This window comes from Myzus persicae, unplaced genomic scaffold (genome assembly GCF_001856785.1).
Source record: "Myzus persicae strain clone G006 unplaced genomic scaffold, MPER_G0061.0, whole genome shotgun sequence".
NCBI lineage: Eukaryota > Metazoa > Arthropoda > Insecta > Hemiptera > Aphididae > Myzus > Myzus persicae.
In genome coordinates this window covers 1-25,387 of record NW_019101135.1, presented here as the reverse complement: position 1 = coordinate 25,387, position 25,387 = coordinate 1, and the positions used below count along the sequence as shown (strand labels likewise).

At 27.6% G+C, this 25,387-nt stretch overlaps 5 protein-coding genes across 6 annotated transcripts; 2 read left to right on the top strand and 3 right to left on the bottom strand.

Annotated features, from left to right (window-relative positions):
- Window positions 1–274: 274 nt before the first annotated feature.
- Window positions 275–8,155, top strand: LOC111027832 (interaptin-like). The gene is made up of 6 exons (XM_022306286.1): window positions 275–565; window positions 1,312–1,584; window positions 2,649–2,743; window positions 7,253–7,429; window positions 7,494–7,607; window positions 7,896–8,155. Exons 1-6 carry the CDS (start codon window positions 490–492, stop codon window positions 8,133–8,135), a joined length of 975 nt encoding a protein of 324 aa, XP_022161978.1. The 5' UTR covers window positions 275–489; the 3' UTR covers window positions 8,136–8,155.
- Window positions 2,438–5,522, bottom strand: LOC111027831 (carboxypeptidase B-like). The gene is made up of 6 exons (XM_022306285.1): window positions 5,023–5,522; window positions 4,770–4,961; window positions 4,244–4,574; window positions 3,956–4,184; window positions 3,669–3,852; window positions 2,438–2,945 (listed from the first exon to the last, which is right to left on the bottom strand). Exons 1-6 carry the CDS (start codon window positions 5,216–5,218, stop codon window positions 2,758–2,760), a joined length of 1,320 nt encoding a protein of 439 aa, XP_022161977.1. The 5' UTR covers window positions 5,219–5,522; the 3' UTR covers window positions 2,438–2,757.
- Window positions 8,156–8,511: 356 nt separating the features above from the next.
- On the bottom strand, window positions 8,512–12,678 carry LOC111027833. Its single transcript, XM_022306287.1, has 5 exons — window positions 11,996–12,678; window positions 11,719–11,805; window positions 8,894–9,344; window positions 8,783–8,826; window positions 8,512–8,714 (listed from the first exon to the last, which is right to left on the bottom strand). The coding sequence occupies exons 1-5, from the start codon at window positions 12,004–12,006 to the stop codon at window positions 8,633–8,635; spliced, it is 675 nt and encodes a 224-aa protein (XP_022161979.1). The 5' UTR covers window positions 12,007–12,678; the 3' UTR covers window positions 8,512–8,632.
- A 3,747-nt stretch (window positions 12,679–16,425) lies between these two features.
- LOC111027829 (zinc finger protein 616-like) lies at window positions 16,426–20,176 on the bottom strand. 2 transcript variants are annotated; one of them, XM_022306283.1, is made up of 2 exons: window positions 18,859–19,105; window positions 16,426–18,173 (listed from the first exon to the last, which is right to left on the bottom strand). In XM_022306283.1, the coding sequence occupies exon 2, from the start codon at window positions 18,167–18,169 to the stop codon at window positions 17,330–17,332; it is 840 nt and encodes a 279-aa protein (XP_022161975.1). In that variant the 5' UTR covers window positions 18,170–18,173; window positions 18,859–19,105; the 3' UTR covers window positions 16,426–17,329. The 2 variants fall into 2 exon arrangements, with proteins under 2 accessions (XP_022161975.1, XP_022161974.1); XM_022306282.1 differs by lacking the exon at window positions 18,859–19,105 and adding an exon at window positions 19,155–20,176 and having other exon boundaries at window positions 16,427–18,173.
- Window positions 20,177–21,136: 960 nt separating this feature from the next.
- LOC111027828 (probable glutamine--tRNA ligase) lies at window positions 21,137–23,713 on the top strand. Its single transcript, XM_022306281.1, has 3 exons — window positions 21,137–21,253; window positions 21,313–22,184; window positions 22,250–23,713. Exons 2-3 carry the CDS (start codon window positions 21,322–21,324, stop codon window positions 23,667–23,669), a joined length of 2,283 nt encoding a protein of 760 aa, XP_022161973.1. The 5' UTR covers window positions 21,137–21,253; window positions 21,313–21,321; the 3' UTR covers window positions 23,670–23,713.
- The last annotated feature ends 1,674 nt before the right edge of the window (window positions 23,714–25,387 follow it).

The following is a 25,387-nucleotide window of genomic DNA, read 5'->3' as shown; positions in this document are numbered from 1 at the left end:
CGAAGGTAATAACGATATACAAAATTTAAAACAGTATGCTTAAAGCATGTACAGTATAGAATGCTATTATAATGTGTTAAAATAAACATATTTATGTTTTATTTTTGAAATAATATGTATTTGTAGCATGCAAATTGTGTTTTAATTAGATTGCCAAGTTATTCTCATAGATTGCGCCAGATCCACTTAAAGGAGCGGCATAACATTTACTGACCGTACCCCTCATACCCGCACACCCAACAGTGTCCAGTCCTGTATAATATCTTAGTTCATGGGCTACACTATACCGGTATTTACAAAATAAACATTCAGTGAATCTTGAACCATTTACTATCTTAAATTGTTATCAATGGTCATGATTACAATTAATTCTATATATCTATAATATTGTATTAGGTGCCTGTCGGCTGTCCTATGATTAAAGGTTTTAATTTAAAATTAAATATGCGACATTAATAGTTATTAGTTAATTTTATTTCATAATACGACATGGACTCTTTAATTTCTGAGATGGAACAATTGTTATTGTCTGGTAGAGAGGACTGTAATATCCAAGACATAATAGGTAGGTTACTAAATTCCGTTCAAATAATTTCATTAATTATACCAACTATTTTAGCAATATTAAATATTAAATAAGTAGCTCATTGATGTTTAATATCTTTACATCCATTATCTATTTTCCGTTGCATAAATTGGTTTAGCTATATTACCAATGCCAGGCAATGCTAAGTACTATCAATAGTTTCAGTGCACCTATCATAGAGAATAGAGTTTGTAACAGTTTTGCATTTACTTTTTTATTTAGCCTAAATAAATATATTTTGATTTTACATGATTAATAAAAATTATTATTAGCACTCAATACTCATATTAAAACAAAATATTAAATATGGATAGTTTAAAAAAGTTGTTGAATAATGATTTGTAAGACAATATGCATGCACATTAATTGTATAACATTATTTTGACGCACTTATGTCGGAGACTGAAAATATCTGGCTGAAGTCGGTACCTACTGGCTACTACTAATCTATAATATTTATGATCTTGAAAGTTATACTTGTCGGTCACTTCCTATTTTATTAGTTTTCTCATTTTGATAGATATTTTCAGATCTTACTAACATGGTTTGCTTGTACATCATATAGATTATACAGAACGTTTTAAGTAATAGCGTAAAAAAATATAATTTAACCAAATATGTTTAGTTCATACTAGAATTCACTAATAAATCATAGGTTAATCTTGAGTTCTGAATATTACCACATCACTTATGCATCATTTATTTTATTTGTTGAATGATTTCAGGAGAATCTGCAGGAAAAAATATTGATGATTTATTAATTGAAGCTGATAAAATAATTGGTGAAACACTTCCATTCTTCCAAACATCTTCAGATACAAATAAAGTTAAAACTTCAAAAGACTTTAAAAGTATACAAAATAATACTAAAGTTACGCCAATCCAGCCTAAAATCCAAAGGAATGATGCAAAAAAAGTTAATTTTAATTTAAATAGTAATAATAGTCCTCACAGTTCTATAATTCCAGAGAAACATTCAAAAGCATCAGAAATCTATGGTTTGTATTAAGAATTTATTAGGAAGTATGGCTTAAAAATAAATACTAAACTGTGAGAAAATAATATATACTTGCAAAATATTACTAAAAATAATATATTAACCTAACAATCCTTGACTTTATTATTAACTTATTTTTTCAAAAAAATATTTTTATTCTTACTAATTTTTTTGAAAATCATAACTCATAAATTAGAACATTTGTCTGTTTTTATATTATTTAACGCATTGACTGCCATGCGGCCGCCGTCGTCCATAAAAAAAAAAAATTAGGTATTGATAATTTTTAGACCGCCGGCTGCCGTACCATATCATTCGTAGGAGGCCATACGGCCACAGGCTGCCGTAAATTAATTTGGATTTATATTATTAACTTTTCCGTGACACTACAATAGTGATCTAGAAAATGCGCTGTGGCGAAGCGTAAATAATTGCATTTTTTTGATGTATAAAACATAATTTTAACATTTTTTTTTGTATTTTTAATCTTTTTTCAAATTCAATAGTATAGATACAAATTTATAATGACACTGAAAAATGAACTTGGCCTACAAATAATAAATATTTTTAAGGCCGCATGGCAGTCAACGTGTTAAAATCTAGCTCATTTATTTTAATATATTTTAAATGTTGAATTATTAGTTTCTATCAAAACATTAGCTTCTATACGCTGCTACTTACACTGGACACTGGAGCCATTTAATTACTTTAAATTGTTAAAAAAATATTGTTTTACTATGTTTGATTTTCACATCAATTTCTTATTTATAAATACCATTGAACTGCACATGTTGGGTAGTTGAATAGTTTTAAAAAAAAATTGTTGCCACTTCATTATTCATAAACTACCGTCAAATGTAACAAAGTAAATGTATTTCGTAATCATACAAATTTATTATGAGTATTAAAATTCCAGTTGTGGAACAAAAATATAATAAGAACAAACGTTACCAGACAGGCCTTTAACATGTGTCTTATTTAGATCTTAAAATTAATAATATTTGTATAATTATATGGTATGAAATAAATCAAAATTTAACTAATAAATATTAATTATATTCATAGGAAAATTAACTATAAACAAATATATTAAAGAAGAGGAAAGAAAAGATCACAATATTTGTTCTTCATCTTTAAAAAAATGTACAGCTGAGTTAAAGGTAAGCTAAAAATGTTATACATTCTTATTATTTTCTGAACCTATTTCATTAGCTAGTGCTGAGACTGCTGCAAATGCTTCTTTTCCAGTAGATACAATTTCAGATGGTGGTAAGATAAATCCATATTTTCCTGTATCTTTCAATTCTACTGTGTAAGCGTACTTAATTTTTGCAACTCCTTTAGCCCAATCATCAGATGCTCCTAAAAAATTTTAAAAGTGCATTATATTTTTTTATAATTACATGCCATATACATGGTGATTAGAAATCCATGTTACTAAAACTGTAGAAATATATGATTTATATAAAGTCTCCACATTAGTACACACATTTCCTGTATGGTGTATGTAAATTATTTTTTAACACAGTTGGTGATGGGGTTGTTTTTCAATGTTCTTACTATAAGTGCCATACTCTGTATGTAGTAAGTGTTTATGGTTTATATGGTATGTACACAAAAGTAGTAATAATTTTACTTTTATCTTAATGGATAATTTTGGTATTGATCAATTTGTACTAACAATATTGATATATTTCTACAATAATAATGGGTGTCACGGATGCCTCTCTATATTTTGTCTCAGAAGAGAATAATCACTTTTTGCCCATCGTGAATGATTCGATTGGCGTGTCGAGAACTACATGATCACGCTTACACAGTGAAGTTGGTGGGAGACATGCAGCACTGACGTTAATCGGTTGCCGACTGATTATTCTCTTATGTATAGTCTGTAAATTGTGGACAAAATATATATTTTTTTTATGAGTGACATCCACTTGAAGTAACCAGTAAAATCCTCATTTTCTATAGTATGTATCATTGATACCACCCACCATCCAATAAGAATAATGTTCATGCCTATATTGGCACGGGTGTTACCCTTAGACACCAATGTGTTAATAATATTTAATAAATTGTATGTACCAGCTGCAGGATATAAGAGAGTTGCACTATTTCCGACAGTATACTCAATTGATGTAGCCTTTTTAATAGCTGTGGCCATAACCTGGCCTACACGGTGTACTTCTGTATGATCAGATGGTACCCGTTTGGCATAGCCCCATGGATATAAGATATACTGTCCATAACTATGGAATGTCAGAAAACCCTAAAAATATATATATATTTATAATCTATTAGTTATAAGTTATAGTTAAGTTTAAATAATAAGTTATAACTTATTATTTAAAAATCAAAAATATGTTACTTACTTTAAATTTATTTGGATTTTTCATAATATACTTAACCACTGCTTGGGTTTCACGTTCAGAACTAGCTTTTACTCCTCGGTATATTTCTGCACATGAATATTTGCTAGCACCAGTCTCGCCCCAGTGATAATCCCAGTTACGATTCAGATCTGCTCCTACACATGAATTCGCAGAGGGCTTGCTACGGTTTTTTCGCCATAAGCGTTCCTTTTCATGAGAATGTTTGTACCTAAATAAAAATGATATTATTTGTAAAATTGTACGTTAAGTTATATTAGTAATACTGACCCATCAGGATTTAAAATTGGTATTATGTGAAATTCAATATTTTTCATATGAGATTCTAATGCGTCTCTATTATACACTAATTCATTTATTAAATATAACACTGAGGACACTGCAATCCATTCTCGTGCATGTATCCCTCCATCAATCCATATTGATTTTGTATCAGTTGCATTTCGGTCTAATTTAATTCGTATAACTCGTAATGGTACATTCTCGTGTGATTTACCGATAGTTTCAATTTCTACTATATCTGGATATTCTTGAGATAAGTGATCAATATATTTATATATATCATCTACCTTATGATAACGTTCAAATGTCAAGTTATGTCCTAAAAAAAATTAATTAGTAATAAATATAACTAAAAACATTACTATATAATATTGTTTCCATTATTAATTTAACTTATTTTCTTTGTAAAATTGTACTTGTGATCAAATAAAACATAAATTAATATATTAAATTTTATAAATGTATGTAGTTTTTATTTGTACAAGGTAGTTATTATTTATACATAAATTTCAACCTTGTCTTCCGAATAGTTCTAATTCGTCTTCATTTATTGGAGGATTTTCATCATTAATTGCTCTTTGTATGTCATTAATAAAAATATTAAAAGATAATGATCCATTATTCAGTGTGTTTTTTACAATTTCTGAATTTTCTTTTTTTACCATTATATCTACTGATGTAGAATTAGTAAACCATTTTTCAATCACTAAAAAACGTATTTAAATTAATTCAATTACATTTATTAATGAAAAACTAGATTTACTTACATCCTTGATTTTCTAGTTCCTTGATTTTTTTCCTTTGCTTAGAGTTAACTGTTTCAACTCTTAGTACTTGGTCTCCGTTATAAGTTATTTTTTCTTCAACATCTTGATGTTGATCACTATTCTCTGAACATTCTGTAAATGTTAATAGAGCTAAAAGTGTAAACACACAGTAAAGCACTCTGGAACAACCATCCATTTCGAACAACTAATTGAGGATAAACTAAATTGATTCTTGACCACAGGGAACTCTTTAATGTATACAGAAACCGGTACTGTGCTATGATCCCAATCCAAGCCACACCTATTTGTTATTTTATTAATACTACTGGTTATTGACCAAATTTTCTACCTTCTGACATAAACATGAATAGAATATTTTATATCTTTTTGTTGTAAACTGTACATTGCTATTGTATTTTAATGACTAAAATAATATAAAATTGTGTTTCTAATATCTACAATAGATCTTTTCATACTAACAGCTATCAATAACAATTGCATTTGCTATCTTTAGTTTAATCATTAAGCCACCAATATAATGGATTGTATTAATTTAATGGAAAAGAATGGTACATGAAATAATTACTAATTTTTAATGAATGTTAAAAGAACATTATAAAAAATGTGAATATCTTAGGGTGAATATATAATATTTATTATTATACTTTAATTTGTATAGATTGAAAAAATAATATGAAAATAATTTTTGTATTTTATATTTTACTAGTAATTAAATTTATTTTATACTAAAAGTTAATTATTTTAAAGTACGACGTTGATGTAGTCTTTTTTTTACAAAAATACATTTTATGGAAAAAAACGTTATTTTTGTATTGCATTAACAAAAGGTGAAGAATATAATATGTTGACAGTTGAGTGTGTCAATAACCCCTACAACATACAACCAGTTAATAAACCACATTCCAAGAAACCAGATGTCCACTGTACATACTAATATTTGTAATATATTGATTTGGTATATCTGTGTATTCACAGATGTATAATATTATAATATATTCGTACATTATATTATGTAGGTCATTATTAGTCAAGGTGAAGTGTAATTTGTATTATTTTGAGGTGAATGTTAACTACTGTCTACTGAATGTCTGAATCATTCTATTTTAATACCCAATACCTATTATTAGTGTGTTTAAAATTTGAACATGTCTATTTATAAAATACATGTACTCCAATAGTTATAATTTTTGCTTCTAAACTCAGTAATGTGTGTATGATTTTATAGTTATTTATTTTTTTATGTTCACACAATTAATAGTAGAAAAATTCTTCAAATTTGAATTTCATTATATTTACTAGTAGAAAAGTGAATCTGTACTCTGTTCAATGAGAGAACACACAGCGGCCCAAACCAAAATTGGTCCTTCTGTGCATTCCCACCCAATGCCCTGTCATAGGGAAACCTGTATCTATGGTAGGGTGACGCAGAGGGATTAGTAGAACTCATGTGTTCTCTTGCTGAACAGAGTATAGTTGGTACTTTTGGTAGGTCGAAATAAAAATTCCCAGTATTTAACAATAAATTTGTAGTAATTAGTAGATGAACGACCGTAGACATTTGAAATTTTTACCCAATATTTTTTTTTTATGTATTGTATAATTTTAAAAATAATTTGACTTTTTTGAGCATTTATAGACATTTGACATTTTAAATTCAGTGTTTTAGTTTTTTCTAAAATATTGATAAAAAAGCTGGACAATTAAATACAAAGCTCCCTTTTAAGTTGTTATTTTAATTCTTTAAAAATATTCAAGATGCGTGGACATGGTTTATTTAAAAAACATTTTGAAGTTAAAATGAAGGTAACTTAGATACATAAGTGTGTACATGGGGGCAGCTGATACAGGCATGCAGTATATGCTGTCCCTTAATTTTTTTTGGGCGTCCGTAGTTTTACTTTCATATAATTATATTTACACAAATAATATACAATATACATTACAATGTATAAATAAAAATTATTTTTACATCATTTTTAGATAATATGTAAAACCGTTTCTGCAGCTGCCCACATAAAAATTTGGATTTTTATGGAGCATCGCCTCCCCGCAATAATTAGCATAGTAGCCCCTTTCCCACCAAATGATAATTTTCTAGTTACTATAATCATTTATACTTAATTCACAAATTACTTAAATGTAATTTTATAAAATTTCTTTTTATAGTATGTACTTTTATTAAGGTCAACATTTATTTTTTATGTCATAGGTACCTGATCCTGAAGTAAATTTTATAAAATCCCATTTTAAAGTCAGCTCATCTATGTTGGAAAATCACAATCGGCTAAAAATGTTGTGTAACAGACATGATAAATTTGGTAATAATATAAAAAATCAGGACCAAATTAATAAATTAAAAACGGAAGAAGAATTAAAATATTATAAGGTGAATGAAACATCATATAATAATATAATGTTTATATTTTTAACACTTTATCAACATTTTTCAGATGAAAAATAATGAACTTGAAAAAAATCTTATGTTTAAAGAACAAGAAATTCACAATTTGGAAAATCGATATCAGCAATTAAGTCAGTATTGTGAATCTTTTTTAAAAAAAAATGTAAGTACATGAATCAACTGTTTTTTGTACTAGATAATTATTTGAATGCTAAGCTAAAACTAAAAGAAATATTACTTTGTGTGTAGTTTTTTCCTACATGCTTTAAACTTTAAACTCGTTTAGAGTAGTTCAAATTTGAATGTTATTTTTAGGCTTATCACTTTCCCATGAGACACATTGTATATTATGTTATTGAATAACATGTACTTTATATTTTTATATTTGAGATCTATGTTAAGGAAAAACAACCATTGCTATGAATATTAATATTTTTATTTTCTACTTTAGATAGAAGAGACATTGAAGAGTTATGATTGTCAATTAAATGAACTAATTGAACGCAATATGACTAGAGAATCACAGTTGCATACCATAATTGGTAATCTTCTAGACGAAATTGAACAGTCACATAATCAATACAGAATTAAACTATCAGAAAAAAATAATCAAATACGGAATTATCTTGATCAAATAGAAACAATACTTGATAATTTTTACAAATTTAAAAATAAAAATATAAAAATATAACATTTCAGTGATATTGATATGACAATCATTTAAAAAATGAATTTTTTACATTTTGTGTGAATGGATGAGTTGTGAACTTGTGAACACGTTAAAAGATGGAATACGATCAAGTAAGAAATTTTATTTTGTTTCATTGCATTTAATATTTACATGCCTATTAAACCTATATGCGTATTAGTTCAAATATTCGTATATGCCAGTTGGTGTATATGTTAATATATTTGTTCAAATTTTCTTAAATTTTACCGAAGAAATTAGAATTTATGTAGTTTTTGCTTAATAAGTTATGTTTATCATATCATATATATTATAGTACCAATCTAATGTAGTTGACAAAAGGATCCAAAAAATTAATTAAAACACAATTATTATAGTTGTTTTGGAAGAAAAATGTAATCATATTATATTCATTAAATTTTCATAAACATTTTTGATAATTTTATTATAATACTTGTACAAAGTATTCACTAACATATTTTATTAAGTAACAATTTTAATTACTTAACATTTTTATTGTGCATCCCAAAATAGTAAAGTCCAAGAACACCAATTGCTGACTGAACAAAATTTGAAAATGGCCTAAAAAATATATAAGTTTAATTATGACATAATGCATACTAATTACTAATATTAAAGGATATATATACCATGCAGATGTTTCATCTTTGTCTTTAATAGCAACCATATCATTCTGTAAACATATTTTAATTTTTTTAATTATATTTGTTAATTATATTTATGAGAATACTAATGAGTACCTGTCTGGTGTGCCGTGCCCTGTTTCTTTTATCTATATTATCTCTGTTTGTTTGTCCATCATATTGCCTATCTCTTACTCTGCGTCTAAAAATTCTTTCATCGGAACGATTTTCTAAAACCGTTCTGCTGTTCCGTTCTATAACTCTTAGCTGAGTACCTCTTAAGTCTATCTCTCTCTCTCTTACATTCCTAACTTGTTCACGATGGATGTTAGGCAATGATTCCGATCTTGTCAGCCTACCCTTTCTGATATCGTCAATTCTAACCCAAACTCTGCGTTCTTGTTCTTTCCCGTCTACACGAATTGTACGTCTCTCGGATCTTATGTTCAAATTTCTAGTCCTGTACGTGTCTCTAATATAATAGTTGTCAATAGGATTAAATGTGCATTGATCGGTCTCGTTTGAAATCGTCACCAATTCCTTATTTGATGTTTTTCGATAAACATTTCTGTAAATAAATAACATGAATACATGATTAATTCAGGCGTATACAAATATGCCAACAAATAATAATGTTAACATTTTATTAAAATTCGGCATTCTATATTATAGTGATCGACTCACGCGACCACCACGCCAGAACCTTTTTTCTGTCTCTTCGTGTTATTAATATAATACCATTTAACCTAATTGTAGATTAATTGTCTTTTGGTAAGTCGTACTTATTGACCATGGTAAAACTATACTAATTGTTATTTATTACGTAAACGTTGTATTGACCTAGTTTTGACGAAAGTATTATTTTATATATTTTATACAGGAATGTCCCTTTTTAAACTAAGTGACCCTTTATCCAACTGTCTTCAGAAAAATCAAACTGTTCCTTTTTTCTAAAAATACACATTAAAACAATTATATCCCTTTCTGTATTGAGATAATAAAATCATACATTTATCTTTTGTTTTCATTAAAATAATGTATAATTTCGTTACTTATGGCTAGGTATTGCAAATAAACCATAACAAAATTTTATATTTTTATATTTTATTTTTTTTAATTTTTATAAGTTTACAAATGGTATATTTATACTTTTTTAAATATACCTACTTAGGTATGTTATTCAAAATTATTATTTATTAATTTATTTATTTATTGTGTTGAAAAATTGTTGTGGTTTATATTTATTAAAAGATTTATATAAAATGTACATAAAACTTTTCATTTAAAAGAGGATCAATTGTTGGGAGGGCACTTTTACAAACAAAAATATTATTCTTGTGACATTCAAAATACCTAGATAATTTTTTCAAATCCCGTATTTTTAATTTTGAAATCTCCCAATTATATTGTTACTATGTTTGGTTTTTAAAGGTCACTTAATACATAATTACTTTATTTACCTAGTTTTAAATAATAATATTTATTATTGCTACCTAATTTAATTTATAAATATACCAAATGAAACATGTATATTAAAATTATTGTCCGAGTTGATTTTAGTTATTTTGTTGCAATTCAAATGTATGTCAGTGCGTGCGACTGTTAGTTTTTCCGCTTGACCCGTGTGCAATATACCATACATACCTACTTACGTTTATCGGAACATTCAAAACCATCTTGTGTTGTTAGCTTTAATATTAAAGTAATACAAGCCCTATTATTCAACTTAATGTTAGGATAATGTTCCTTTTTGTGTTTGAACGTTAACTTTTTAACGAAATTTTAACTTTTATGCAAATGACAATTGACGAGTGTAAAATTGTATACAATTTGAAAATGCTCATCATCATTTATCTACCACAAAAATATTAAAATATCATACATAAGCCAACGCATAAACACAGTCCATAGATAATATTCTCTACTTTATATTTGATATTTTGATTATAGACCAATTTACTATAATACTAAATGTTAAAGCTAACAAGTAACAACACGAGATTGATTCGGCTGAGCTTGAATTTATTATGCTGCCACTGGGTGAGAGAGAAAACAAATTGTGCGGCCGTTTAGACTCATAAGTTATAACTTATAAGTAATGTATTTTGGTTTATTGACACAAATTAGGTAATATAATCTTCTAAATTATGAAAAATTGTAATACAATGATATCTATAATGACTCTTATTATAAATATATTATAAGATGAACTATTCGGTAGTTACTTTATACATTCTACCCGTTCCATACCAAAACTAACCGGACTACTGGGTCATGCGGCATAAGTAGGTATATGCATTTAAGTATTTGTCATACTAAACGTATTGTCTGGACAGCCGGTTTTTGTATACACATATATTACCTGTAAATACCACCTATAGATACTGATTCACCCATTTCCTTCGCTCATTGATGTATCTTTGAATTAAAATTTAACACATCCATTCCTATTGTGACCTGACCAATGATAAGGTACACTGGAAACCTAATTATACCGGAACATGAATAAAGCGGGTTCATGACCGGTTCTTCTTTTAAAAATTATTCAGAAATCTACAAGATTAAATTTTAGTTATAAGTTATAACTTATAAGTCGTAATATAGAAATGATTAAATACTTGCAAAAGTACGAACGACATTTCTTTTAAAATAAAATATGAATACTTACATCAAAGATATGTATCGTTTATACGTACCTGTAAGAGAGGTTACCTATCTAGTATATAATTTTAAATAAAACTGTTGTTCTTTAATTGTATAATTCTTAATTTAGTGAAATTCCTGTTGTGATTATTATTTTATTTTATTCACATCATACTAATATTAATTTCGTCGTTTTAATTTTTTAGGATGAGCTGATGAATTTGAGTGACTGGTTAAAGGTTATAGTATTTATCATGATCTATCTTATACAATAATAAAACTAATCAAAAGTGACTTACAAATTGTTTTCCGAAATCGTGCACACTTCTGCATTCGTATGTGAAAGAGCCAAGAAGAACACAACGCCAACTACGATTGATAGAATCCTAAAATTATACCAATTGATAGTGTTAACTTAACAATATTTATACCTTATATGTATATTTAAAAAAAATACTCTTATATCTGTACTAAAATATTAACAATTTGATCATGTAGTAACGAGAACATAGTCGTGTACGAAAAATAAAAAAAGAACGTGCAAAGTATACTTTTGCTCCCAGTTCGTGAACTTACGTCTTATTCATCTTGTGTATCGACGACGATGTCTTAAAGTCACAATACACACTCGGGGTCCTCTACGAGTGCTTTTTATACCAGAATGATAAGTATAATTTTTCCGGTTACTTTCACATATATTACGCGTGTTTTCCGACCCAACGGTCTGTATTTTATTTGTAATGTATGACGTTACCTATTTATTTTCAAACCCTTATCCGGACGAAACACAAACCACATACACACGCACACACAGGACCAACTTAACCCTGCACTTTATCATGGTGAATATTTTTCGAATCATTGCGCTCAAGGCATCGAGTGGCTATATGTTAGGTGTAATGTATATTATTACCCTGCTACACTGATTCATATTATAATGTGTGGGAGCATTAAAAACGCTTGAATAGACATTGAATCTGATTAATTTTTCAAACATATTATGCCTCAAAGTTTGATACGGAAAATATTATTTATGATCTTTTAGTACAATGTATTTTATTTTCCGTGCGGAATATTGAGGTCATACGACATATCGCCTATATAGTAATAAGTTAAAACTGGTAGATAAAGGTACATTTTGCAACGTAGATGTACAACTTGTTCATTTTCATTACTTGATATTTATTATTTCCCCCATTTATTTGTAAGTAATTTTATAGTGATTTATATATTATTATTTTTTAATGACACATCATCTTATTTTTATGAGGTTTATATTGAAATATTTTATTATGTATTATGTTAAATGACAATGTGATATAGTGTTATTATTATACTACCTATTTAAAGTTTAATGTATATTATGTTTTGATTACGTTTTTATATTTTATATTTTAAGTTTTAGTTTTAAAATATATTTTTATTTTTTTGACGATGAAAGATTAAAGCTGCAATTAAAAAATATTTATATGTATTACGGCTATACCCAAACAAAAAACCATAATTAATTTATCCATCCGTCTCAAATTCTCAACCGCAATTCCGCAGTGAATGTTAATCCTTAATTTCAAATCTGGCAACAAGCGCATTGTGAGCAATGAGCATTATACATTACTTTGAAAAAAGTTCTCCAAACACGTTTACAACTATTATCAAATAAGTCGTTCCTAACACCAATCAGTCACACCAAAAACCAGAGGCTTGGCCTTTTTATTATTTAATATTAATTACTCCTTAGCTGTAACTATTCAAAATAATTAGTAAATAAAGGATTTTGATGACCTTAGAACTCAACAAAGAAATTTTTTTTGTATTTTTTTTTAACATAATTCATATAAATCTAGCCTAGAATTTCGAATTTTATATTTTTTCTTGAAAGTAACAATCTTGCGTTTTTTAATTTAGCAAGTAAAATCAGGCTCTGATTTACGCATATGCAAGCGGTGCACAAGCACTAGGCCCTCAAATTTTTTGGGTCTTCTTCCCATTTTGAGCTTCTGCACCAAAAAATAAAAATAAAATGATCAATTATGTTGTGGAAGAGAATTTAAAAATATATTTTTTCAGCATCATGACCATTATCTGGCATGAAATCCTTTAAATAATTAACAAAGATGGCATGGGCACATATATGTATCTGGGGACTGGGGGGAACTGGTGGCTCGGTGTGAACATTAGTCCCTCAGAATTATTGTTGTTTGTAAATGAAATTGAATCATATTGAACTTGGCTTGGGGAATGAAAATTATAGGTACATATACTAATTTTATCACTTGTAATTATTAATCATAATAATATTTCACTTGAGAACACAATAAATAATATCATTTTAGATACCAAGTTGGTAATTTTTATCATTCGTAATTAGTTCATTTCGATATTCGATTTCACCTTGGTAAAAATTGAAAATTCACAGTACTTTGCATAAAAATAACCGGGGGGGGGGGGGGGGGAAATAAGGAAATTGGGAATTTTTAATACCTACCAGTTTTCGACAAAGTCGATACTGTTTTTTGGTGTATATTAAAAGCTATTTTAGACATATTATGGCATTTCAATTTTATGTAGTTTTTTAACGTTAAATGTTGATATTATCACTTGGTCAAAAAGTTGGAAAATCGAATACAAGCGATTACTCATTAGTTTAAACAATTAAAAAAATATCAATTTTCATCCTTAAACAACTATTTCTATTGAGTCGATTTTTTATATCTATATTGTAGTAATTCAAAACGAGAACCCGTAGAAATGTAATTGACATTTTCACCAAATACCTACTTATATAATCATTTTTTATACGTACATGCTAACATTTTTAAAATATTTTGTCACTTTTAGAGACACCTAAAAGGCATTTTCAATTTTCAATTATTTCTATAAATGTCTATAAAACTTTTTTCGTTCAACGTTCTTTATAAGAATTTGAATTTCGCAATTAAAAAAAAAATAGGAACACTTTGCAATTTATCTACTACACGAATTTTTTTAATTTTTGAAACAAATGTTCTTTAAAGAGTTAAGAGTTGTGGTTTAAAAAAAAATTGCGAAAATCATTATTATAAAAATTATGTCCTTCCCAAGCTTGAGATTTTAAGTTTTTACACATAGGTACTAATATGCACGTTGACTCCATATTACAAACCTATGTACTTGTCAGTGCTAATAATATGCCAATATGTTCATTTTCTGCACTTTAAGTACCTAAGTGTCTTAAACGTATTAAAACTCGCATGTCCCTCGTCTTTAACTCAAGAAACACTAAATTCATTATAGTTACTGGCAATCAACCAAGATAGGTATTACCAAACAATTAACATTTAATGACGTAGATAATTGCAAAATTTTCAAAACAAATATAGAAATCAATCATCAATGTGTACCTACTTAATGTAATTTGTAATACATTTATACTTTATAACAGATTAGGCATAACTATTAATTAATTAATTTTTCGTTTCAAGTAACCACGAATAATTCTTTTAAATAGTAAACAAAATAACTGAAATTTTTATATACTTAGTTGAATAGATATATAAATTTGTTTAGAATTGAACTTAAAATGTCTATAAAAATTGTGTTTATATTATTACAATTCTTTGGTTACAGTAAGCACTACTTATGAAGAACCTTGTATTTAGTTTATTTTTCAACTGTTATCGAAGAACAATTTTCCCACTCATGACGCTCCAATATTTAATTTCTTATTTAAATTTAATTATGCGTCTGTTGGGATATTAGTGATGAGCACAATAAATAATGTGCATATGCTACTTTGGTAAGAAAATACTTTCAGTGTCAATTCTTATCGTCATTTGTTAATATAAACTATATTATTGTTTAGTAAAGTAAGAATGAGGCAGAATATGAAAAAAATGAATATTATGTATCATATACTTCACAAAAATCTATAATATTTACATAGGTATTGATGATAAACATAAGAAAGTTCACAATAAATTATGAAGAATTAAAAAACTTATTGACAATTTAAGAGTTGAGAAAAAATTGTAACTAAATAAATCTAATGGCAAGAGAAAAAAAAACAACACACGAACATAATGTAAAATTTTAACACAAAACATTGGTATCATTATAGATCTATTAGAAATTAGTATCTAATATCTATTAATAAAAATTAGGTCTTTATATTACATAAAATATTGAGTACACATCACTCATGCATATAAATTAAGTATGAAAATAAACTTAATTTTTGGAACAAATGAAATTGGAAATACCACATAAGTAAGTTAAATATAGTACTTTTTTTTAATCGCTAAGGAACTAGACATAGTTATATAAATATACAAAGACTGTAAATAAAATATTATTCCTTATAGTTATTAAATGAAAATCTACATGCAAATACATTATAATATATACTTGTAGTTTTCATTTGTCTATAGACTACTAGCACAACATTGTCAAATTTTAAATAAAAAATATCAATAAGTTTAACAGAAGACACCAATTAAATACACATATACAAATTTTTTTACCAATTATATCTCAATGGATCCACAAGGAGTAAGGTAAAATTATATTTGATTTCACACATTAAGTTCATTGAAACATTGGATGTACTACCAATAAACAATTAAGTATTTACTATATTCTTAATTGTGAATAAATACAAAATATAATATGAAAATAAAAACAATATAAATTATTTATTTATTTAACTTTTAGCTAACAGCAATTCTAAAGTACTAATAATCATATTACAGCAAATAGTAAGAGTAGATATTTTATTTTAAGTTACTTTTAAAAAGAAAACGGTGTGTTCATTGATAAGAGAAATTAAAATACAATGCATCAAATACGCAATAAAACTCATTGTTTTTTTTTTAATAACATTTGATTATTAATAAGAAATAAAAAGCAATACAATTTTAAAATTTAAACACAATTTTTTTTCATACAAAATAAACGAATAAATATTTCATATTATTATATCAAACAATTAAGGTTTTCAAAATTTGGTAGTATATACAATATTGTAATGTGTATATTTTAGTGATATACATAAAATATATTTTATTGAATACTTCAGAAAGTATACAATAATTAGTATAATATAATTTCAATAGACATTTTGTCTTGGAATGGTTATAAACATATTATATTAAAAAAGAAATACAAGTTATACTAAAATCATTACATTATTTATATAGAAGTGTATATAATTACAAAAAACTGTCCGTCTAATAAGATTCTTATCAATACTATTTGTTTAAAATCTGATTATACTCAAGAACAAAAGTTTAGTCTCTGAATAAAACATAAAATACACTTAAATACAGTTTATAATACACATTAAAATAAAATAAATAATAAACAAATAAATAAACTATGGTTTTGTACGATTTATGTTTTCACTATATAGTATATACATAATATAAATGGACTTAAATTAATATAATGGAACATAATTTCTTTAGTTACTTGGGTACATACTGGATTTATACATTATTTATGAGACATTCATTTGTAGTATATTTATTATTTTTTTTTTTTTTGTATAAATAAGTGTGAAAAGTTGAAAATCAATAATAAATACTAAGAAAACAGTTATAAATATTTTATGGTCACAATGGAAAACAAGAGGTTTTAGCTTGGTAAATTATTTTCTTCAATTAACAGCATAATTTGTTATGAACAGATTCTATATCACCCAATATTATTTTATAAAAATTATAATAAAGGAAAATGATGAGATAATATTAGAAATGTTAATTAAATTACCAAAACATTAGTTCAAGAAGTCATTATCAAACATATACTTATTATCTTTATAAAATAATGGTCCAAAAAAAAATTCACAAAACCTAAAAATTATAACGGCTTTGGTGCAAATGGAGAATTGTGTGGCAATAATAACTGTTAGTTGAAATGGTAAAAGCTTACAAACTATTGATGTATTTTCACATGAGCATCATAGTTATATTTGCGCATAAATATTTTTCCACATATGTCACAGCTATATGATGCTTTTTTAACGTAATTGTGCACCAACATGTGTAGGTCTAGGTTACTTTTACTCAAAAACGACTTGTTACACATTGAACAGGTGAATGGTTTGTCCCCGGTATAAGACACATTCATCTCATGTGTTCTTTTGTGGACAACAAGGTAAGAATTTAATTTAAAAGTTCGCCCACAAACATCACATGAATGCAGAGTCCCGTTTTCATGTCCTGATACATGTTCCTTTAGTTTTGACTTATTTGAAAATTTTTTTGTGCAAATGTGACATGTATATGAAATACGACGCCCAGCATTTTGTTTTTTGTGGGCTGCTATGTGGCTAACAATTTGAGTTCGAAGTTTATACACTTTGCCACAAAGTGAACATTCAAAACGATTATCTGTGCCACAGTGTATGGCTATATGTTTTTCTAGTCGAGTTGCTTGTTCAAATGTTTTATTACATATGGCACAACGATGTACTTTATGTTCGGTGTGCATTCGCATGTGTTGTTTTAATTGTAAAGGTGTTTTTACTTTGTACAGGCAAAGCTGACACACCATCCATTCAGATTCACCATTTGACTGTGGAGTATCTTCATCACAATTAGGAAAACTAGAATCTTTGCACTGGATATTAGGTGTTTCAGGGCAAGAAGAAGAACTAGAACTGGTACATGAACTACTTGATTCGCCATCAGAATCAGATGACGAAGAAGAAGAAGAACCAGAGTTATTTAAATCATCAGCAGGAGGACTTTCAGCAGTCACATCGCCCATCATAACACTGAAAACAATAACAAATAATTATACTTATAATACATATAAAAAAACTGAAAACATTTATTAAATGTTGGATATTATATATACATATGTACCTATGTACCTACATAATATATATTTATTTTTTAAGTAATTTTAGAATTTAAATTAAGGATGAGGATTAGGTAAATAAAGTTTCTGTGGCAATACTCATATTTTTTAAAATATTAAATTTGGATGACTGTATATTACCTATTTATAAATATATATATATAGAAACAAAAATGACAACTATTAAATCTTGAATTGCACTAGTCACTAATAAGTCTTATTTAATCATCTCTACATTACTCTTGTAATGTAATTTTTCATTGGATTTCATGTAAAAATCTACTCCTTGCATTTAATAAAGTCCTAAAGGTAGCACTTCAGAAATCCTAGCTTATAGTTAAATTTCTAACAGTTTATAAAAAAATTCTCAGTAGGTAGAATACTAGTTGTTTTAATTTAGAATGTAAAGTTTATTTAACTTCAAACATTCATTGGTATGCTTAAATGCATTTTCTTGGCAGTTATTAAATTATAAAATTATATTGATGTACAATAAAAAATATACCTATAGGTATATAAATATTACTCTGCAAGTATTATAGGAAATTATTTAAAATAAATATATGGTATTAATTAATTCAATAACTTAGAATACCTACTATTGTTTAAGATGTACAGTGATTAATGCGAGTTTAATGAAAATGTAACAACTTTAAGTTTGTACACATGAATACAATACTTTATACAGACAAATAAAGATATTAAGTACTAGGTATTTCAGAGGAAAGTCCAGTGGAATGATAAGGGAATGATTTCAGTTCTACATCATAATCATGAATTACAATTTAGCAAATATTTACACAACAAATTTATGGATAGGTAGCTTATAACTAGGTAAATACAAGGTTATTATAAGAATCTATAAAATATTTAATATTTGATTAAATTCACTTACTTCACAGCTTAAATGCGTATTGGTAACTGATTTAATATGTGTATAAATTAACTAATCACTTACAACTATGAATTTATATACATTAAATTACGATATTGGGTAAACAAAGCATTAATTGCGATTGGAATAAATTTAATACAATATACAATTTATTATTATTATTATTTGTTATATTAAGTTGAATAAAATAAAAAATATATATAATATTGTTGTTGATATGGGCGAGCCGTCAAAGTTGGGAACGTATTCGTTTCGTTTGTTTATCTCGGCACTAATGTTCGCGTGATAAACGCGGTAATGCACGCGACAGTGCGTGAATTCGTGATCCTTAGAAATTGTTGAATGATTAATTATGGCAAAAAATCAACAAGATTTTGATATCCGTCATAGCTTCGTCAATCGATTTAAATATTTTAAATTTTAAATACATATCTAATACATAATATTACTCTGACTTTTTAACTACTACTTTCATGTAGTACTATATAAAGACGTAACAATGTAACATACACCGAACATGGCAATAATAATATAGTGTTTTAATAATTATTATTTAATTAGTATTGTCAGTGATGGGCACAGTATAATAATATAATATGTATTAGTATTAAATATATGAATTCCAAATACATAGTATTATATCGGGATAATAGCGGAATGATGCTTAGATAATATATTAAAATGTATAATATTATTTAAGGATGTTGGTGTAGTTGTTGTTGTTGGGGTGTATGTACGCTTTGAAGTTCGTTACTACCTTCACACAAGTGTTCGCCGCCCACGACGCCGAGACGTGCCGCAGTCGGCAGGGCACAGATCACTGATCAGTGATCAGCACGACTCGCGACTGTCGGATGAGCCGACCGCGTATCACTATATTATTATCAGAATCCAGAAGAATAGAAACGGAAGACGAGTTCCGACGAAAGTGAGGACCGTTTTCGCTTACGTTTACAAAAATCGACGGCTGTGGTGATAATAATCCACATGACCACATCCCTTTTTCCGCTACTCCGCAATGCCTATCAGTAATTCAATTAGGTATTCCGTATTCGGTTTACAGGTCGTTTTCTGCAAACCTTATATGGACGACCGTGAGCAGATCGCAGCCAGTTTTTTGAGAAAACGATTCCTCGGTGTAATCTCAAAACTCGAAGGCAAGTACTTTTTCTTTTTTATTGTGATCCGTTTAGGTACCTTTCAGTACGTTTACATTAGTTGCTATGATATTATATAATAAGAACAAATAATGAAACCATGTTTCATAGTAGTTATGTAGTATTCATAGTACCTCCAGTTTGACAACTGTAGCTTACAAATTGTAGGGAGTTACCTACAATTTGTTATACCCTAACTTTCCTATCACACAGGTTAGACAAAGTCTCCATCTATTTAAATTTTCTGACTGTAACTGGTGTATATTATACTAATAATAATCATAATATAGTGGTAACTTTATTCTGTAATTATTCTCAATTATTTTTCGTATAACTTCTAAAAATAATCAAGACATATGAACTTGATATTATTGTACTTATTATTAATACTTCTATTGCACCATCGTTTTAATCGTTAAAAAGTAAAAAAAATTTCAAAAACTAAAAACAAGTTTAAATATTTTTTGACTTCAGTATATCATTTTCTGCGAAACCAAAATTTACCAGTTTTTTTGCAATAACTTCAAAACAAAGTCCGAGCAACAAATTCTAGTTGCATCATCATTCTTAACTTGACAAATGAGTTTTGAAAAAAAAATCAAAATGGTGAGGGGTATCAAAGCTGCATTTTTTCCTTATGTTCATATAAAATATTTTGTTATAATAATATATCATTAGCTAATAGCCATTGTAAACTTGTCTTGACTGTATCTTGTACACATTTTAAGTTTTAATATTTACATAATATTAATATGTGACATAATGTTTTAGGTAAACCTTGTACTGCCATTTTATATGATAACTCTAAAGTGAAAGCTACATTTGTTGCAACTACTGGAGCCTACAACCATATTGCTGTTGAAGATTTACATACTCCAATAGGGACTGTTTCAAGTGCTCTGATTAGAACAAAAGATATTCAAAGTCTTGAAATAGATATTGGTAAAAATAATTAATAAATATTTATTCCTATTCTTACTTATAAAAAAAAATGTTTTCAGATCTTGAAGATGTCTGATTTGGAATTGTTTGTCTCGATTGGGCTTTCCGAAGCAAAAGCCAAAGAAACAATTAAAAATAAAAATTTGACTTCCAATTTAAAAAAAGTCATTGATGAATTTCCAAAAACAGATAAACCGTTAACTAATTATGGTACTTTATTGTACCACCTAGCTTCCAAATTAAAAAGTCAAGACTTTAAGTATGTAGGTCTGATTGACTCATATATATTTGAAAACAAATTGGATACGACCCAACGAGTTGATTGTAGTTTGGAGTACTTACGCTCATTAATATCTGAAAAAATAGATTTATTTGAGTTAGATAAAGCATGTGGTGTTGGCATTGTTATAACTATAGATGAAATAAAGCAAGTAGTTGAAAACATTATATCTCAAAACAAGAATGAATTAATTGAGAAAAGATATAAGTTTAACACTGGTGGTCTAATTCAAGAAGTCAGAAAACAACTGGTGTGGGCTGATGGAAAAGCAATAAAAGATGTAGTTGACAGTCAAATTTTGGATATTTTAGGTGCTAAAACTGAAGCTGATTTAGCACCTGTTCAAAAGCAGAAAAAAGTCAAGGAAACAAAACCTATAGAAAAAAAGACTCTTGTGTATGAACCATTGTCCATTGAAGAGTTAATGAGTAAAGTAGACTTTCATAAGCCTGGAGAAAATTTCAAAACTGATGGTTATGTTATTACAACAAATACAAAAAAGTTATTATCACAACATTTAAAAGAAACTAGTGGCAAAGTCATTACTAGATTTCCTCCAGAACCCAATGGAATTTTACACATTGGTCATGCCAAGGCCATCAATATAAATTTTGGATTTGCTAAAGCTTCTAATGGAGAATGTATTCTCAGGTTAAGACTAAAATTATATTACTAATAAAGTTAGGATTGTTTTACTAATTTGTATGTGTTTTTAGGTATGATGATACAAATCCAGAAAAAGAAGAAGAAAAATATTTTACAGGTATCAAAGAAATGGTAGAATGGTTAGGCTATAAACCTCACAGAATCACCCATTCTTCAGACTATTTTGATCAACTCTACAATTGGGCTATTGTTTTAACAAAAAAAGGATTGGCTTATGTTTGTCATCAAAAACAACAGGACATGCAAGGGTTTAATCCACCACCGTCTCCATGGCGTAATCGTCCAGTAGAGGAAAATCTGTCTCTACTTAATGATATGAAAAATGGAATTTTTGATGAAGGAGAAGCTACATTGAGAATGAAAGTCACACTTGAAGAAGGCAAACAAGATCCAGTTGCTTATCGTATAAAATTTTTGCCACACCATCGTACTAAAGACAAATGGTGTATATATCCTACATATGATTATACCCATTGCCTTTGTGATTCTATTGAAAATATTACACATTCTCTTTGCACTAAAGAATTTCAAAATCGAAGATCTACTTATTATTGGCTGTGCAACTCCCTCGATATTTATTGCCCTGTCCAATGGGAATATGGTAGACTTAATATGAACTATACAGTTGTATCAAAAAGAAAGATTGGTAAATTAATTGAAAATAAAATTGTTAACGATTGGGACGACCCTAGGTTGTTTACTTTATCTGCATTGCGGCGTAGAGGCTTTCCTGCAAAATCTATAAACTCATTTTGTGCTCGTATGGGTGTAACTGGAGCTCAAGCTATTGTTGATCCACAAATGCTTGAATCTGAAGTCCAAGATTACTTAAATCTCACAGCTTCTAGAACTATGGTTGCCCTAGAACCTTTGAAAATAATAATTACCAACTTTGACAAATTAGATAAGCCACATTCATTAAGTGTTCCTGATTTCCCTAGTGATCCAGACAAAGGTTGGCACGATGTCAAGTTCTCATCAGTGTTGTACATTGAATCCAGTGATTTTAGTCAAAATGCGGATAAAGATTATCGTCGCCTAACTATTGACCAAACGGTTGGTTTAAGATATGCAGGAATTGTGATCAAAGTTATAAAGGTGATAACTGCTGGGGCATCAATAGGAGAAATTCATGTTGAAGCAACAGATGTTAAAACTGCACCAAAACCAAAAGCATTTATACATTGGGTTTCAAATCCTATCGAGATAGAAGTCAGATTGTATGATCGATTATTTATGCATAAAAATCCAGAAGACATTAATCAAGTGCCAAACGGTTATCTTAGTGATATTAATTCAGAATCATTGAAAGTAGTCAACGCTTATGTTGATGAACACATATTAAAATCTCCGGTGTTAAAGAATTATCAGTTTGAAAGATTAGGGTATTTTTGTGTGGACATGGATTCTAATGATACTAAATTAGTGTTTAATAGAACAATTACATTAAAAGATGGTTCATCAAAATAAAGATTTTATTGTAAGAAATACAGAAATACATATATTTTATAATTTATATTACATAATTTATGTTGTTTAAATATTCAATAAAATTGCAAAATTAAATATTAATTAGCCTTCACAATCAACTCTTTAAAAAAAAAATTATTATTTACAGGATCTTTTGACAGTGAATGTCAAAATTGTGATAAACTTACTTGGTAGTGTGGATCCAAAAAAGAATTTCTATATTTAATTCAAAGGAATTGAAATTTAAGTTTAAATATTTTATAACATTCCCTCTTCAGAGTCCACATGTGAATTGATATCACTTCATTGTTTCATAATTTCCAATAGTATAATACTATAATCGAAAAATAAAATTATGTGACCCTAGAAGAATTTTTTGGGAGTACATAAAAAGGTTGACATTTGGTATATCCAAACAAATACTTTTCCAAATCAATTCAGTTCACATAAATTCAAAATTTGTGTTTTAATTATTATTATTCAACAAAATATAGCCTTCCGATTTGTCCATAGGACTGCGTGAGTCATGGTAAGGACGCCCGGAAGTGGGGGCCATTGCCCCCACTGAGATTTTTTGTGTCAGTTACAAAATTAGAAGTTTTTTTACATAAAGCTAGTTTTAGGTATTTAGAGACTATGCGACAAATGACAATCCTTGTATCTAACAAGTCATATAAAAGCAGCCTGTCTACTATTACTAAGTATGAGTAGATGAAAGTGTAGAGGTAAATCTTCCCATAAGTATTTAGGTACTTGCAATTTTTGCCCCCCCCCCCCGAGCGGCTGAGCTACATTGCTGCGGGCGTCCCTGAGTCATGGGTAGGTAGGCCCCCATCAATATTATACTCAAAAGCTCCAATCCCATAAAAATGATAATAATATGAAATTAATTTTCATAGTACCGGCTGGCGACTGTACAGTATTAACTATTTTTGCGTATTTTTAATAATAATTGTACACTCCATTATTGACCTTTGTATAACACGCGTTGATACCCGTATACAAATATTTTATTTAACCTATTACTAGCACTGTTCTTCTAAAACTAAATAATATATAAAATGTAAATACAAATAAATATTAAATATATACAATATTCGTATGATAAAAAAAATAACCATAATAATAATTTATATGTTTCTAGAATATTAAAATATTAAATATTAATATATATAATTAAAATAGGATAATAATATAATGGGAAAATATAAAAAAATTAAGTTTATTATTATGAAACTTGTATAGGTAATTTTTATAGAGTAACCTTGTTATTTTCTACGTTATTAAAACTAATTATGAAAGTAGAATGTATGACAAAACAGGCTATAAACCTATAGAATATTCAAGTAAAATAAAAAACATTTTATAATAATCAACAATATTCTTAAAAATCCTTACAAGAAAAACTTACTTTTTTTTTGTAATTTATAAGAATAAGTTATAAGTAATTGTTTAACTTATATGCATACATCAATTCATATTATATCTATAATATAGGTATATACTCCTTGGTATACAATTTATATAACTGTAATAGTCTTACAAATTACAATTACTTATTAGTTATCAGTTATTACTACCTACTTATTGAGTCTTTATGGACTGATTTTGTTATACATTTTTACTAAGTAACATTATTTGTAAATTTGTAACACCCTTATTTTTTGAATGAAAAAATAACGTAACGCCATTAAAGTTATTTCGGGTAACGCAAATTT